We start from the raw sequence: 14,409 nt of genomic DNA on the forward strand, positions 1-14,409 counted from the left end.
CGCATACCTTCGCCGCAGCTACTGTTCTGTACTTGCCCTTGACCTTGACCTTTGACCCGATTGCTCCCAAAATCTAATCAAATGTGTCCCGTATAATAACCAATCATCCCACCAAATTTCATGCAATTCGGTTGAATACTTTTTGAGTTATGCGAATAACATACACACACACACACACACACACACAGACATACAAATCATAACTTTGAGTGAAATACGATCGAGTTAAAAATAGTCAGAATTTGAGCAAATCTGTTTCATTCGTTTGTTAATATGCCTCATCTCTTGACAAATCTGCAATTATAATTTTTTTTGAGGTTGAAATGATCGCGGGAGATTGCGTTATAGTGATGACGTCCTGGATGGACATCTTCTTCTTCAGTCGCGCATAACTTTGAGTGAAATACGATCGAGTTAAAAATAGTCAGAATTTGAGCAAATCTGTTTCATTCGTTTGTTAATATGCCTCATCTATTGTCAAATCTGCAATTATAATTTTTTTTGAGGTTGAAATGATCGCGGGAGATCGCGTTATAGTGATGACGTCCTGGATGGACATCTTCTTCTTCAGTCGCTCATAACTTTGAGTGAAATACGATCGAGTTAAAAATAGTCAGAATTTGAGCAAATCTGTTTCATTCGTTTGTTAATATGCCTCATCTATTGTCAAATCTGCAATTATAATTTTTTTTGAGGTTGAAATGATCGCGGGAGATCGCGTTATAGTGATGACGTCCTGGATGGACATCTTCTTCTTCAGTCGCTCATAACTTTGAGTGAAATACGATCGAGTTAAAAATAGTCAGAATTTGAGCAAATATGTTTCCCAAAATCTAATCAAATGTGTCCCGTATAATAACCAATCATCCCACCAAATTTCATGCAATTCGGTTGAATACTTTTTGAGTTATGCGATTAACATACACACACACAGACATACAAATAAATACACAGCGATCAAAACATAACCTTCCGCTTTTGCGAAGGTAACTAGAACGGGCACTCGGTAGAGCGCATACCTTCGCCGCAGCTACTGTTCTGTACTTGGCATGGGAGTGTAGGGAACAGAACAACAAAAATACGATTTTGACCTTTTCGTGACCTTGACCTTGACCTTTGACCCGATTGCTCCCAAAATCTAATCAAATGTGTCCCGTATAATAACCAATCATCCCACCAAATTTCATGCAATTCGGTTGAATACTTTTTGAGTTATGCGAATAACATACACACACACACACAGACATACAAATAAATACACAGCGATCAAAACATAACCTTCCGCTTTTGCGAAGGTAATAAACATTGTGCATTACACTCGGGTTTATGAATTTTGTCTGATCCTTAAATGCATTTGTTTTATGCTTCAATTTCTCCAATTGTAACTTTTACTTTACACTCGAGGTGTAGATGCGAAGAGAGCGTAACATTGGAGGAACACAAAGAAAATGGGTTGGAGGAGAAAGGGAGACTAGCAGATATATTTTGGAAACATCTCTTTCCAACTCTCCTGATATTAATATTGCCTGGGAATCCTTCCATTCAAGCTTGCTTTCCCTTACGTACAGATCGATAACACCTTGTATGCAGTTATTATACCGATCCTCTCGAGAAATTGGGTTGGAGAAAGGGAGACAAGAGGAATTGAGGTTGGGGAGGACAGAGGTTATAGAGACATAGACAAAGATATAGAGATGTGCACAAAGATAGAGATATAGACAGAGATGTAGAGATGTGGAGATATAGAGATGTAGACAGAGATGCATACATATATCGACAGAGATTATAGAGATGTAGATATATAGAGATGTAGAGAAATAGACAGAGATATAGAGATATAGACAGAGATTATAGGGATGTAGATATAAAGAGATATAGAGATATAGACAGAGATATACAGATATAGACAGAGATATACAGATATAGACAGAGATTATAGAGATGTAGATATATAGAGATGTAGAGATATAGACAGAGATATAGAGATATAGACAGAGATATAGAGATACAGACAGACATATAGAGATATAGACAGAGATATACAGATATAGACAGAGATATACAGATATAGACAGAGATTGTAGAGATGTAGATATATAGAGATGTAGAGATATAGACAGAGATATAGAGATATAGACAGAGATATAGAGATATAGACAGAGATTATAGGGATGTAGATATATAGAGATATAGACAGAGATGTAGAGATATAGACAGAGATACAGAGATGTAGACAGAGATGCATACATATATCGACAGAGATTATAGAGACATATATATATATAGAGATATAGACAGAGATATAGACAGAGATATAGACAGAGATATAGAGATGTAGACAGAAATGCATACATATATCGACAGAGATTATAGAGATGTAGATATATAGAGATATAGAGATATAGACAGAGATATAGAGATGTAGAGATGTAGACAGAGATATGGAGATGTGGAGATATAGAGATGTAGACAGAGATGCATACATATATCGACAGTGATTATAGAGATGTAGATATATAGAGATGTAGAGATATAGAGATATAGAGATATAGACAGAGATATAGACAGAGATATAGACAGAGATATAGAGATGTAGACAGAGATGCATACATATATCGACAGAGATTATAGAGACGTAGATATATAGAGATATAGAGATATAGACAGAGATATAGAGATGTAGAGATGTAGACAGAGATATGGAGATGTGGAGATATAGAGATGTAGACAGAGATGCATACATATATCGACAGTGATTATAGAGATGTAGATATATAGAGATGTAGAGATATAGACAGAGATATAGACAGAGATATAGAGATGTAGACAGAGATGCATACATATATCGACAGAGATTATAGAGACGTAGATATATTGAGATATAGACAGAGATATAGACAGAGATATAGAGATGTAGACAGAGATATGGAGATGTGGAGATATAGAGATGTAGACAGAGATGCATACATATATCGACAGTGATTATAGAGATGTAGATATATAGAGATGTAGAGATATAGACAGAGATATAGACAGAGATATAGAGATGTAGACAGAGATGCATACATATATCGACAGAGATTATAGAGACATAGATATATTGAGATATAGACAGAGATATAGACAGAGATATAGAGATGTAGACAGAGATATGGAGATGTGGAGATATAGAGATGTAGACAGAGATGCATACATATATCGACAGTGATTATAGAGATGTAGATATATAGAGATGTAGAGATATAGAGATGTAGAGATATAGACAGAAATATAGAGATATAGACAGATATATAGAGATGTAGATATATAGAGATGTAGATATATAGAGATATAGACAGAGATATTGAGATATAGACAGATATATAGAGATATAGACAGATATATAGAGATATAGACAGAGATGTAGAGGTATAGACAGAGATGTATAGAGATATAGACAGATATATAGAGATATAGACAGAGATGTAGAGGTATAGACAGAGATGTAGAGGTATAGACAGAGATATAGACGGATATATAAAGATGTAGACAGAAATATAGAGATATAGACAGATATATAGAGATGTAGATATATGGAGATATAGACAGAGATATAGACAGATATATAGACGGATATATAGAGATGTAGACAGAGATATATAGATATAGACAGATATATAGAGATATAGACAGAGATATAGAGATATAGACAGAGATATAGAGATATAGACAGAGATATAGATGGATATATAGAGATATAGACAGAGATATAGAGATATAGAGATGTAGACAGAAATATAGAGATATAGACAGAGATATAGACAGAGATATAGACAGAGATATAGACAGAGATATAGACAGAGATATAGACAGAGATATAGACAGAGATATAGAGATATAGAGATGTAGAGATATACACATATGGAGATGTAGACAGAGATATAGAAATATAGACAGAAATATAGAGATATAGACAGATATATAGAGATGTAGATATATAGAGATATAGAGATGTAGATCAACTTAAAATTAACTTACTAAGTAAGAAAATCGTTTCTTCAACAAAGTTTCGCTGCTGGCAAACCTCCAGAGCCTGAACAGAAACAACATGGTTAATTTGTTTGTGTGAATGCAATCAAGCCTGCAATGACATTTAACCAGGTGTTCCCTCGACACAGTCGATTCACAAAAATAATGTGCAGGAAACAAATAGACACTCCAAGGCATATACGTATATAGCACATTTCTTAATCAAAGAGAGAACTTTAAACAATAACAATGAAGCTACATCCACCACGTCAGACAAGATGAAAGAAAAAGAAAGGATTTTTGGTCACTTGACCCATTCCACTAATTCTTTCTGACCAATTTAATTGTTTTTTAACTTTCATCAGCTCGACTGCAGCATTTCCTGCGTTGTCAGCCAGTTCCGCTCTGATTTCGTAGTTTTTGGGGTTATTCTGACAATTTCTGCATGCTGATACATGGCAGTGAAAGATGTGAAAATAACATAACGATGCATTTTGCAGTACTGTACTGCCGTGTCCGTTACAAACTGGTTTTAAGACAGCATTGAAGATTGACCAGGTCAAAGCCCCAAATTAATATAACAATCTCTCTGGGACATTTTGGAACATCACCTGATGGCTACGGCTTACATAGCACAATCCATTACAGAACTTTGACGTGCTCTGAAGGATGAATGGCATATTACAATATGGTACAATCTGTTCTCTATGAAAATGTGGTCCAAAGTGTTGGTGACAGCGGCAACCCAGTATAACTCAAAAGGGCAATAAAAGGTACGCACACTAGCCTCTGAGCTATCTAGCCTGAGTTTAAATCCCGGCCCAGCTATACAATTGTAATCCTGGTGTTCCATAGGTGTGGTGAGAGCCTGGTGTTGGCTTAGCGGTTAGGGTGCCAGCTTGGGATCCTAGGGTCCGGGGTTTGAATCCCGGTCGATCGCTGAATTAACGCCAGGGGGGTTAACTCAGCCTGCCATCCTTCCGAGGTCGGCAAATTGAGTACCAGTTCATTGGTAATTCCCTGTGTGTCGCAAGAGGCGACTAACAGGATTGGTAGCAGGAAAGGCATCCGGCTGTAAAACATTGCTTCAAAAAAGGGGACCCATGGTGCCCGAAAAAGGCCAACCCCCACCCTGCGGGGAAAAATGGCCTCTAAAGGCGGTTCCACAGGTGTGGTGAGTCATCAATATGTGTGCTGTGCCTCGGATGGACCTTTAATCTAGGCATCCCATCTGCCAACATTAGTTGGTGGAAGATAAAGATCCCATGGTGTCCTTCGCAAAGAGTAGTCGAGCAATCCCTGGCACCCTGGACAAATTACAAATGACTGCTCTAACCTACATGGGGCACTGCATCAGCGGCACATTGCACCCCCAGCAATTGATGCTACCTGCAGCCATGTGCTGCATACAAAAGAAGAAGAGGAAGAAATCAAATAAAATGATGAATTGATTAATCCCTGTATGTTTGCTTATTAACCCAATGCGTTTGGAAACATGTAGCCTTTTAATTACTTCAAACACTTTTTATCATCTAGAATTTAATTAATTGTTGAAACTGTTCATGCTGAGTTTGTGTTCACATTTGCTCCTATTATAACAGAGTTAAAATTGGTTGCTCATTATTATAGTAGAGCAGTAACAAGTCCAAAACAGACTGCTGGTGGTGCGCAGGCACCTTTCACACGTGGCAACCAAAAGTGGCAGAGGCACCAAGTCAGAATGTAAAGAGCCTCATGTTACCTTTTGGGCAGAAGGAGCAGCATTCAGGTATCCAATGTGGAGGTTGGCATTTTCAGCAAATCATGTGCACTTGTGAATACATTTTCATGGACAAATTCCTTTTCGTGGGCACGTCTGTGTCTGCCCCACTTGCTTTTTGTTGTTGTTTAGAGTAGTAAATGAGACATTATGGGTCATGATATCCAGCAGCAATGGGACAAAAGGCAAAAAAGGCTCCCTGTAGTCATCTTGGCTGCCACATGATGCCCACCTACTGAATGCATTTTGTTACAATTCATTCAGCATTATTTAGAGTTTTTCCAACTGCTGGGATGCCAGGTGAAAAGCTCGGTTTGCTTGCTGCTCGCTCAAATAATGTACGACATATTTAAACACCTATAACAAAGTTAAAAGGATCCTAAGTTATTTAAATGAGGCCAGAGGATTGTGGTATTATCCTTACTAGCACAGTACCCACCCTGTGGGCGATATTGTTTCAAGCATTCAACACGTTCTTCTGACATATACCTTTATTTGGGCATTGTATAGGCAACTGACAGTTCCCTCAATCACTCCCGAAAATAAAACAAATACCCCGGCTTATGTGCATGAAGCAAAAACATGCCTACTGTTTATAATTCAAAACACCTCACTGCACTGGAAAACGTGGGGACAGGAATACTGTAAAAAAAACCAAAAAAAAAACCCACCTTTAGATGCCATTTTTCCCCGCGAGCGGGGGTTGGCCTTTTTCGGGCACCATGGTTGTTGTTGTTTTTTGGTCCCCTTTTTGAAGCAATGTTTTACGGCCGGATGCCCTTCCTGCCGCCAACCCTGTTTTGTCGCCTTTTACGACAAACAGGGAATTACCAGTGAGCTGGTACTCAATTAGCCGACCTCGGAAGGATGACAGGCTGAGTCAACCCCCCTGGCGTTAATTCAGTGATCGACCGGGATTCGAACCCAGGATCCTAGGATCCTAAGCTGGCACCCTAGCCGCTAAGCCAACGCCAGGTAATAAACTGTAAAGTTTATTACCTAAATTACCTAAAACTGTAAACGCTAACTATTACCTAAAAAACTGTAAAGGACAGGAATACTGTAAAGGGTGGGAAATTGTAATACCCTCTCCAACCTGGAGGTGGTGCTACATGATACACATTTACATAGAGAATTTGCACCCCTTCTCCACCAAGCCCCACCCCCAAGACCACCAACAAAGATAAAAACATCCCTATGGACTAATTGGGGTCATGCTGATTCTATGTAGCAAATCTGGATGGAATCGGCCCAGAACTGTAGGAGGAGTCGTGCGACAAAGAAACAAAGAAACAAACACTGGTCCGTGATTTATAGTAAGGAGATATTATAATATATATCAACATTACCTTCTGAAGTGGGCAGTGAATGCTATGGCGAAGAAAGGGAAGCAGGTTGGGTCGATCAAACTCGGCGTAGAGACCAATTTGGAGCTCGTGATATTGAGTTCCTTTGTGTGGGTCGGTCTGGAAGAGCCTATGCAGGTACTGTGCAGCACAGCAGACATTCATATCTAGTCATGTCACAAGCTCCTCAAGGGAATTCAACACCAATACAACCTCAATAATTTCCATCACCTACCACGACTCAATCCTGTTACAGGTCATGAACACGAAAACAAACAATCTTACTATTATTCACTAAATGTCTGCCTGTCTGTCTGTTCCCAGGTACCGCAACAACGGCAGAACCAATCGCAACAAAATTTTGGGTGGGTAATGCTGGGACCCCCTGGAGTAAAATAGGCTATATTGTTTTTCCAATTTTACAATTTTTCCAAACACGATGGAATAATATTTACCGATATGAACAGTGATGTGGCTTTTATTGAAATTCTACAAGTCCTGGAGTAAAATAGGCTATATTGTTTTTACAATTTTCCAATTTTTCCAAACACGATGGAATAATATTTACCGATATGAACAGTGATGTGGCTTTTATTGAAATTCTACAAATACCGTTTAGATTTTGATGATTTGCGTGTGATATGATTTAACGGAAGTTTATATAAATCGTTTAAAATAAAAAAGCCTTCAATTTCTGATATTTTGCCTTTTCATTTGGGCCTCCCAATTGAAGCCCCGCCCGTGGGGCCGGTACTGTTGCTAGTAATTACAATTCCATCTGCTTTATGACCCCCTTTACCATCACTACCTATTTGTGTGGCTTTGTCACTCTACAAATCTTCCATAGACAGATAGTCTATTGCTTGATAAGACCAACACAAAAAACAACAGATCATGATCCGCTTGAGCTTAACGCTTATTTTTAGCAAGTAAGTCGAGAATCTCATTTTGGTCGACCTTAGAGTTTCTGTTAATCGATCATATCAACCATTCTTGTTCGTGATGCCTTTCACGAATGTTAACACAAGCAATGCTAAGAAGTGATAAGCTTCAAAGCAGAGCAAGACTTTTTATCAGATCTAACACAAAGCTAATTTTCCTTCAAAACAGTAACGCAGCAAAGATCTGGGTGAAAAATTATTAAGACACAATTAAGGTACAGTCGGACCCCGACATTTGTGGGGGATACGTTCCTCGGAAATGCCACCAATGGTTAATCCGTGAATGTGGGGGGAGGGGAGGGGGGTTGGAAGGGAGGGGGGAATTACTTCTTTCTTTTTTTCCTCCATGGTCTCGGCTCTTGGAAGAGCTATGACAAAGAACAAATCAAAACACAACATAAAGGGAACAGCAGGAGTAAGGGGAAACGCCAACAGCAGGGCGGAGGGAGAAAATAGACAGAGAAGACAAACAAGGGATGCAGGTAACAATGGGTAAGGGAGAACGCAGAGGGGGGACAAGATGGATACATAAGCAAACTGTTTGGGAGGGGTGGGGGTGGTTTAACAGGTGTAGAAAAGATCATGATTTTAGATGGGGGATGACTTCAGATAGTGATGAAGAGCTGTCTTGAAGGTCTGGTGGGAAGAATGGGATTGAAGAGAGTATGGAAGGTGGTTCCACAGGCAGGAATAAATGAGTGGAGGTGAGCATTGATTCTAGATTTAGATAGTTTCACTAAGAGGGCGGTGCTGCTCGACCACGTGTGTCCTGCAGATACTTTGGAGGTAAGGAGGGGAACAAAGCACCGAGAGGACAGAGGGTGCAAGTCTTGACAAGGTGCCACCAGGATTTAGAGGAGGGAGACAAGTTTGAAAGCTCATTCTTGAGATTGGACAGATGATGTTTCTGGCTCTCCAGAGAGTAGACACACTTGTTGCGAGCTTTGTGGAATGATCTGAGGTTGTCTTCAGTTTGGATTTGCCTTCTTGGAGGAGAATGCAAGTTCTTTTAAATCAACTGTTTCACTGCAGGATTCAGAATACCAAGAGTGGGAGGATGGGTAAGATAATTGAACATGAGATGGGATTAATCTGAGCATAAGGGAGAGCAGTTTTATGTGGAAGAATTCCCAGGCTGAATTAATATCAGCGGCTGTGGATATAGGAGGGCAGTCTTGATGTGTCAAAAATGTTTTAAATAAAGATCTATTTTTTTTTAAATAGCGAATAAGCGAAGCACGAATGTAGAAGCAGGTCACGTGTTATGAACCGTGAATACGCGGGGTCCGCGAATATTGGAATCGTGAATGTTGAGGTCCGACTGTATATCCTTAGCTACCAGCGTATATCAAGTGCAAGAAACAAAGAAAAACATTTCAAAACAAAACCAACCTCGTGCATAAGTCGAGGCTCCGATTCAAGGTCTTTGACTACCTTATTAATCTGCGGAAAACAAATGTTGAGTTTCAGCCACAGGTATGTATGATGCTACTTATAAATAATTCTACAACAATTAATCTCGACAATAAATTCCAGTTTTAGGTTATGTTCCCATATTCAAAGTTCTGGACAGTCCGAGTAAATAAACTGATGTATGAAAATAATGAGAAGTTTCAGTGACAAGTTTCACTTACAGGAACTTTGTCTTCATTTTCCAGCAACATCTTTGCAGCCCTCTTGGGAAGGAACAAAATGGAGTAGTGCACACAGACACAGACACACACACAGATAATAGTTAGTCTCTACAGATAATTTGATCTGAACGAGTTATAATTATGTTGAAATTTAATTTCTGGTTCACGATTCGATTCCTTCTGACTTTATTTCCGAGCTACTCCAAATAAAAGATCCCGATTTCATCATCTCTTTATCAGACCTGTGGATCAAACTCCATGAGAAGTAGAATCTTGTCCTGTATGGCATTGAAGAGGCAATGGCGTCCGATGAGGTCAAACACGTCTGGATGACGTAGCTTGAGATAGATGTCCAGGGCTTTGTCATAGCGTTGGTCGTAGGTGTACCTGCGGAGACGTGGAAGCACAAGGTCACATGTGGGCCATCACCACTGGCATGACCAGCGTAACATTTCCTGTATGGAATGCAATATTCTGTTCGGTGTTGTGCCTTCTGGGTAGCCATCTATCAGGGGCGTTAGTCTGTCGGGGACGCGATAAGCATAGAATGCCTCAAGGACATTGGGTTTCCTCTAAATTTTTTCAGTCTAGTGTTAAACAGCAGAAGCGACTGTTTAAAAGCGTAATCATATGTTGGATGGAATTGACTGAATAGTTCATGGTTATAACAAGAACGGCACTCAGTAGAAAGTACACCTTCGCCAGGTGAACATTTCATGTTTTCTATCCAAGAGTAGACCAGAAAATCACAATACAGAATCATATTTAATCAAAATCATCCGTCCACAACTTTTTGAGATATCCTGCTATATGTTGGTTTTAGATGTCATGTTGCTATATATATGCTATGTTGCTGTACGTCAACGGTTGCTAGAGTGAGATGTGCATGGAAGAACTTTCGGGAACTGAGTGGCATGCTGACGAGGAGGGGAGTCTCATTGAAGCTGAAGGGAAAGGTGTATGCTGCATGTGTGAGAAGTGTTATGATTTATGGGAGCGAGACATGGGTAATGAACGTAGATCAGCAACAAAGGCTGGAAAGGGTGGAAATGTGAATGGTTCGGTGGATGTGTGTAGTATCGTTGAGAGAGAGGAAGACAATGATGAATTGTGAAAGATGATGGGAATAGAGCCTGTGATGGATGCTGTGAAGAGAAACAGGTTGAGATGGTTTGGTCATGTGTTGAGGAAGGATGAAAGTGACTGGTTGAGAAGAGTGATGGAAATGAATGTAGAAGGAAGTAGAGGACGGGGAAGACCGAGAAAGACTTGGCTAAAGGTGGTGGAAGAAGAAATGTGGGCAAGGGGGTTAACAAGGGGAGATGCAGAAAATAGGGCAAAATGGAGAAGTTTGTCATGGGGCCCGCAAGGCTAACCCCCACTCTCACAGGGAAAATGGCCTTAAAATGCCTGTTGTTGTGTTGTTGTATGTTGGTTTTAGCCATATCACTCAATGAAGAATCACTAAAAAAATTAAATAATTCTCATATCCAAATCCATATTCAGATCTTCACCAAAAACGAATCGATTGGTCCTCGTCACACAAACAACCTCTCCACCAAGTTTCGCCCAAATCTGTCCACAACTTTTTGAGATATCCTGCTATGTATCGTTTTTGGCCCTATCTCCCAATGGTGAAGAATCGAATAAAAATTCTACTAGCTGGATGCAAAACTGGATCTTCACCAAAATCTAATCATTTCGTCCTTGTCACATATGTTACTTCTATGCCAAATTTAGTCCGAATCCGTCTGCAACCTTTTGAGATATCTTGTTCACAAACAGACAGACAGACAGGGGTGAAAACATAACCTCCGTCTACCTTTGGTGGCAGAGGTATTAATTTAAATTCTGGTATTTGTGCCCCAGGAAGCGCCACGATAAGCTATTTATCCACCTCAACACGGAATTCGCCCAAGGCGGAAAACCCCCTTGGGAAGGAGGGGGGGCACATGAAGTCACGACAGCCTCCATTATGTGACCCTTAATCCCCATGGCAAGTTTGGTTGAGATTGGATAAGTAGCGACCGAATGTATCACGGATCAGCAAACGATTAAAATCCTGGTCAATATAAGCATACAAAGCCTGTTGTTATTTACAGGTATGATGACGATTGCTTGTTAAGGACATCGGTGATCTGAGTGGTGCGAATCATTTGAAAGTGCACGTGAAAGTGTGCAGAATGAACAATGTGCTGCAAGACTAGTCATATCTATCAACATTACACAATCAACAAGAAAGAGCAATCAGAAATTGCAGACCCTCGCCCGGACGTTTTTTTTTTTTTTTTTTTTCTTCTTGCATACAGAATCGAGGCTCGTGAAAGAGCTAACATTTATTTCACAAACAAATCAAACAGACAAACAAAATACATAAAAAGAGGGAGCGGAAGACAAGATGGGGAGAGAAGGGGAAGCACACAAACAACATTTGAGAGCAGGGAGATGTGTGGGAGGGAGAGGGCTTGGGGAGAGGAGGCGTGGGAAGGGGGGGGGGGGTGGGAGAGGTATAAAACACAAGGACACCAAGGACTTCCAGGACAGAAGTTGGTATTTCAAAAAAGTGGATTTGGGGTGAAATTAGCGGGGGTAGAAAAGATCAAGGTTTTGGATGGGGGAAGATAAGAGATGGTGGTGAACAGCTGTTTTAAAGACCTGGAGGGTGGAGTGGGATTGAAGAGAGTGAGGGAGTTTGTTCCAGAGGCGGGAGAAAAGAGGAATGAAGGAGTGAAGGTGAGCAGAGAGTCTTGATTTTGGCAGTTTAACCATAAGAGGGTTGCAGGCAGATCTTGTGCGACCTGTAGGAAGGCTTTTGTGTTAAAACAAATATGGCGGCCGAACCACGTGACCGATGGTCTTTTTTTTTTTTCTCCACCAATTTATCCCGAGATGATGCTCAAGAAATTTCATCTTGATCGGATGAAGTTTTGTACTTGTCAAATTATGACGTCATCATGAAGGCATTTATGACATCATCATTAACATATTCTATTCCCCATGGAGAGTTCTTTACAATGAGTCATGTCTCAATTTTTTCTATGCAGCACTTTCGGAGATATGGAGGTGCAAAGTTTTTCGGTTTTTCCAAGATGGTGCCCATACCACGTGACCTATGACATCAAAAGATGGTGGGTTAAATTGAGAAAAAAATTACAAAAGGAAATAAACAAAGGGAGGCAGAATAAAAACAAAAAAAATGGTTCAAATCATGCAGGAGGTTGAGGAAGAAGCAGCAAATCTCGGGCGAAGATAGAACTAATGGAAGAGTGGGAAGGGAAGTGTATGCAACATATTATATGGTGGAGGTGGGCAGGATGTGGTTGAAATGTCACCATTTCACACAAGTAATATTTACATAGCCCCAGTATTTATGTCTCATTATAATCCCCTCAATATTTTTCCACCCTTCAGCCCCTACAACAGTGCCCATATATTGTCCCACTTCTTCTTCGCATCTTTAGAAGACAGTCCACTTTAAAAGTGGCAAGAAGGTAAATTGTGTTCTACAGAGTTCGAATACCTTATATAAATCAATTGAAACAATATAAAGGTTTTAAAGGCTGTAGAAAAAAAAGAAGTTTTTTCTGGAAGTTTACCGCCATTGATGCACCGTCTTTTCCACTACCTAATCTTACACGACACGTTATATTACTTCTTCGGCCCTGTTGTTTGTGTCTTTTATGACGTCCCCAAAAACAGCAAGTTTCCTGTTTGGAAAAAATTCCAATTTTGTTTGACTGCCAGACAGGGAGACAGACTAAAATAATTACCTTACTCCTCTTTCTGCGCATGCGCAATCGGGCCGAGATTCCTTTTAACCTTAAATTTGTGTGCGTTTAACCTTAAAGGTGTCTGAAAAAATAAAATTCAATCGAAATCAAGTAGCAACTCAATGATAGACTGACATCTGTAGAAATACAAAGCGAACAAATTGCTTAACCCCACTTTTCGCTTCGCGCGCAGGATTAATACTTCCACGGTCGTCTTTCCCCATGGACTCCACATAAATATCGAGTGACAATTGGAACAATGAACACCGTTTCTCATCCCATCACTATCATTCTTATTCATATCTGACAATAATTTCCTTACAAAATTGCATCATTACTGAGGTGCAGTTATATCACTGGTGCAGCATCCCCATAGATTATGACAGGGATTTGGAATGTGGTAAAGGTACCAACTTACATGGGCTTGTTCTGTTTTTCTTTATCCGTAATGTTACGGCTTTGGCTCTCATTTTCCCATTCTCACAGTGACAATACAAGTTAGCCATTTAAATTGTTTCCATATGAGTCTTTGCCCCTGCCCCCACCCCCCTACATTCCAATGTGATCTTTTGTAATTATGATAAATGTTAAGTATATCATTTTCTATATTATCAAAATATCTTTCCAATTCAATGGGGTGGCATTGTGAGGTCACACACAGCTCAGCAAGGGTGTGCAATAATGTTGGTTGATCCGGACAACGGTTGAGGCGACCAATGACGGCTCGAACCACCATTTGATTGTTGTACAGGTTTCCTGGCCAGTCATGCACAAGCTGTGCAAATCCCTAGAACAAAAAAAAAGGGGAATATTGGAAAAAGAGTAACAGAGTTCTTGATCGTCAGCCTTTACAATCTTGTTAGAAACAACACGCCAGTGACTGGATGGAAATCTTGATATTAATAATGCATAGATGGAGAAATAGAAACCCCATATGCTCCTTTCATGGAG

General features: G+C 39.9%; 1 protein-coding gene across 3 annotated transcripts in view; it reads right to left on the reverse strand.

The window, feature by feature from the left end:
- Nucleotides 1-14,409, reverse strand: part of VPS41 (VPS41 subunit of HOPS complex) — an 88,638-nt gene that overhangs the window by 27,073 nt on the left and 47,156 nt on the right. For all 3 annotated transcript variants that reach the window (XR_013624679.1, XM_068127328.2, XM_068127330.2), the window contains exons 18-23: nt 14,118-14,245; nt 9,931-10,075; nt 9,689-9,730; nt 9,447-9,497; nt 7,117-7,254; nt 4,018-4,072 (exon numbers count right to left, since the gene is read on the reverse strand). Coding sequence is in view for 2 of the 3 variants with exons in the window: in XM_068127328.2 (XP_067983429.2) it covers nt 4,018-4,072; nt 7,117-7,254; nt 9,447-9,497; nt 9,689-9,730; nt 9,931-10,075; nt 14,118-14,245 (559 nt within the window). In the remaining variant the exon portion in view is untranslated. The remainder of the gene's footprint in view (nt 1-4,017; nt 4,073-7,116; nt 7,255-9,446; nt 9,498-9,688; nt 9,731-9,930; nt 10,076-14,117; nt 14,246-14,409) is intronic.

Source organism: Myxine glutinosa, chromosome 10 (assembly GCF_964187855.1).
Source record: "Myxine glutinosa chromosome 10, kmMyxGlut1.1, whole genome shotgun sequence".
Lineage (NCBI taxonomy): Eukaryota > Metazoa > Chordata > Myxini > Myxiniformes > Myxinidae > Myxine > Myxine glutinosa.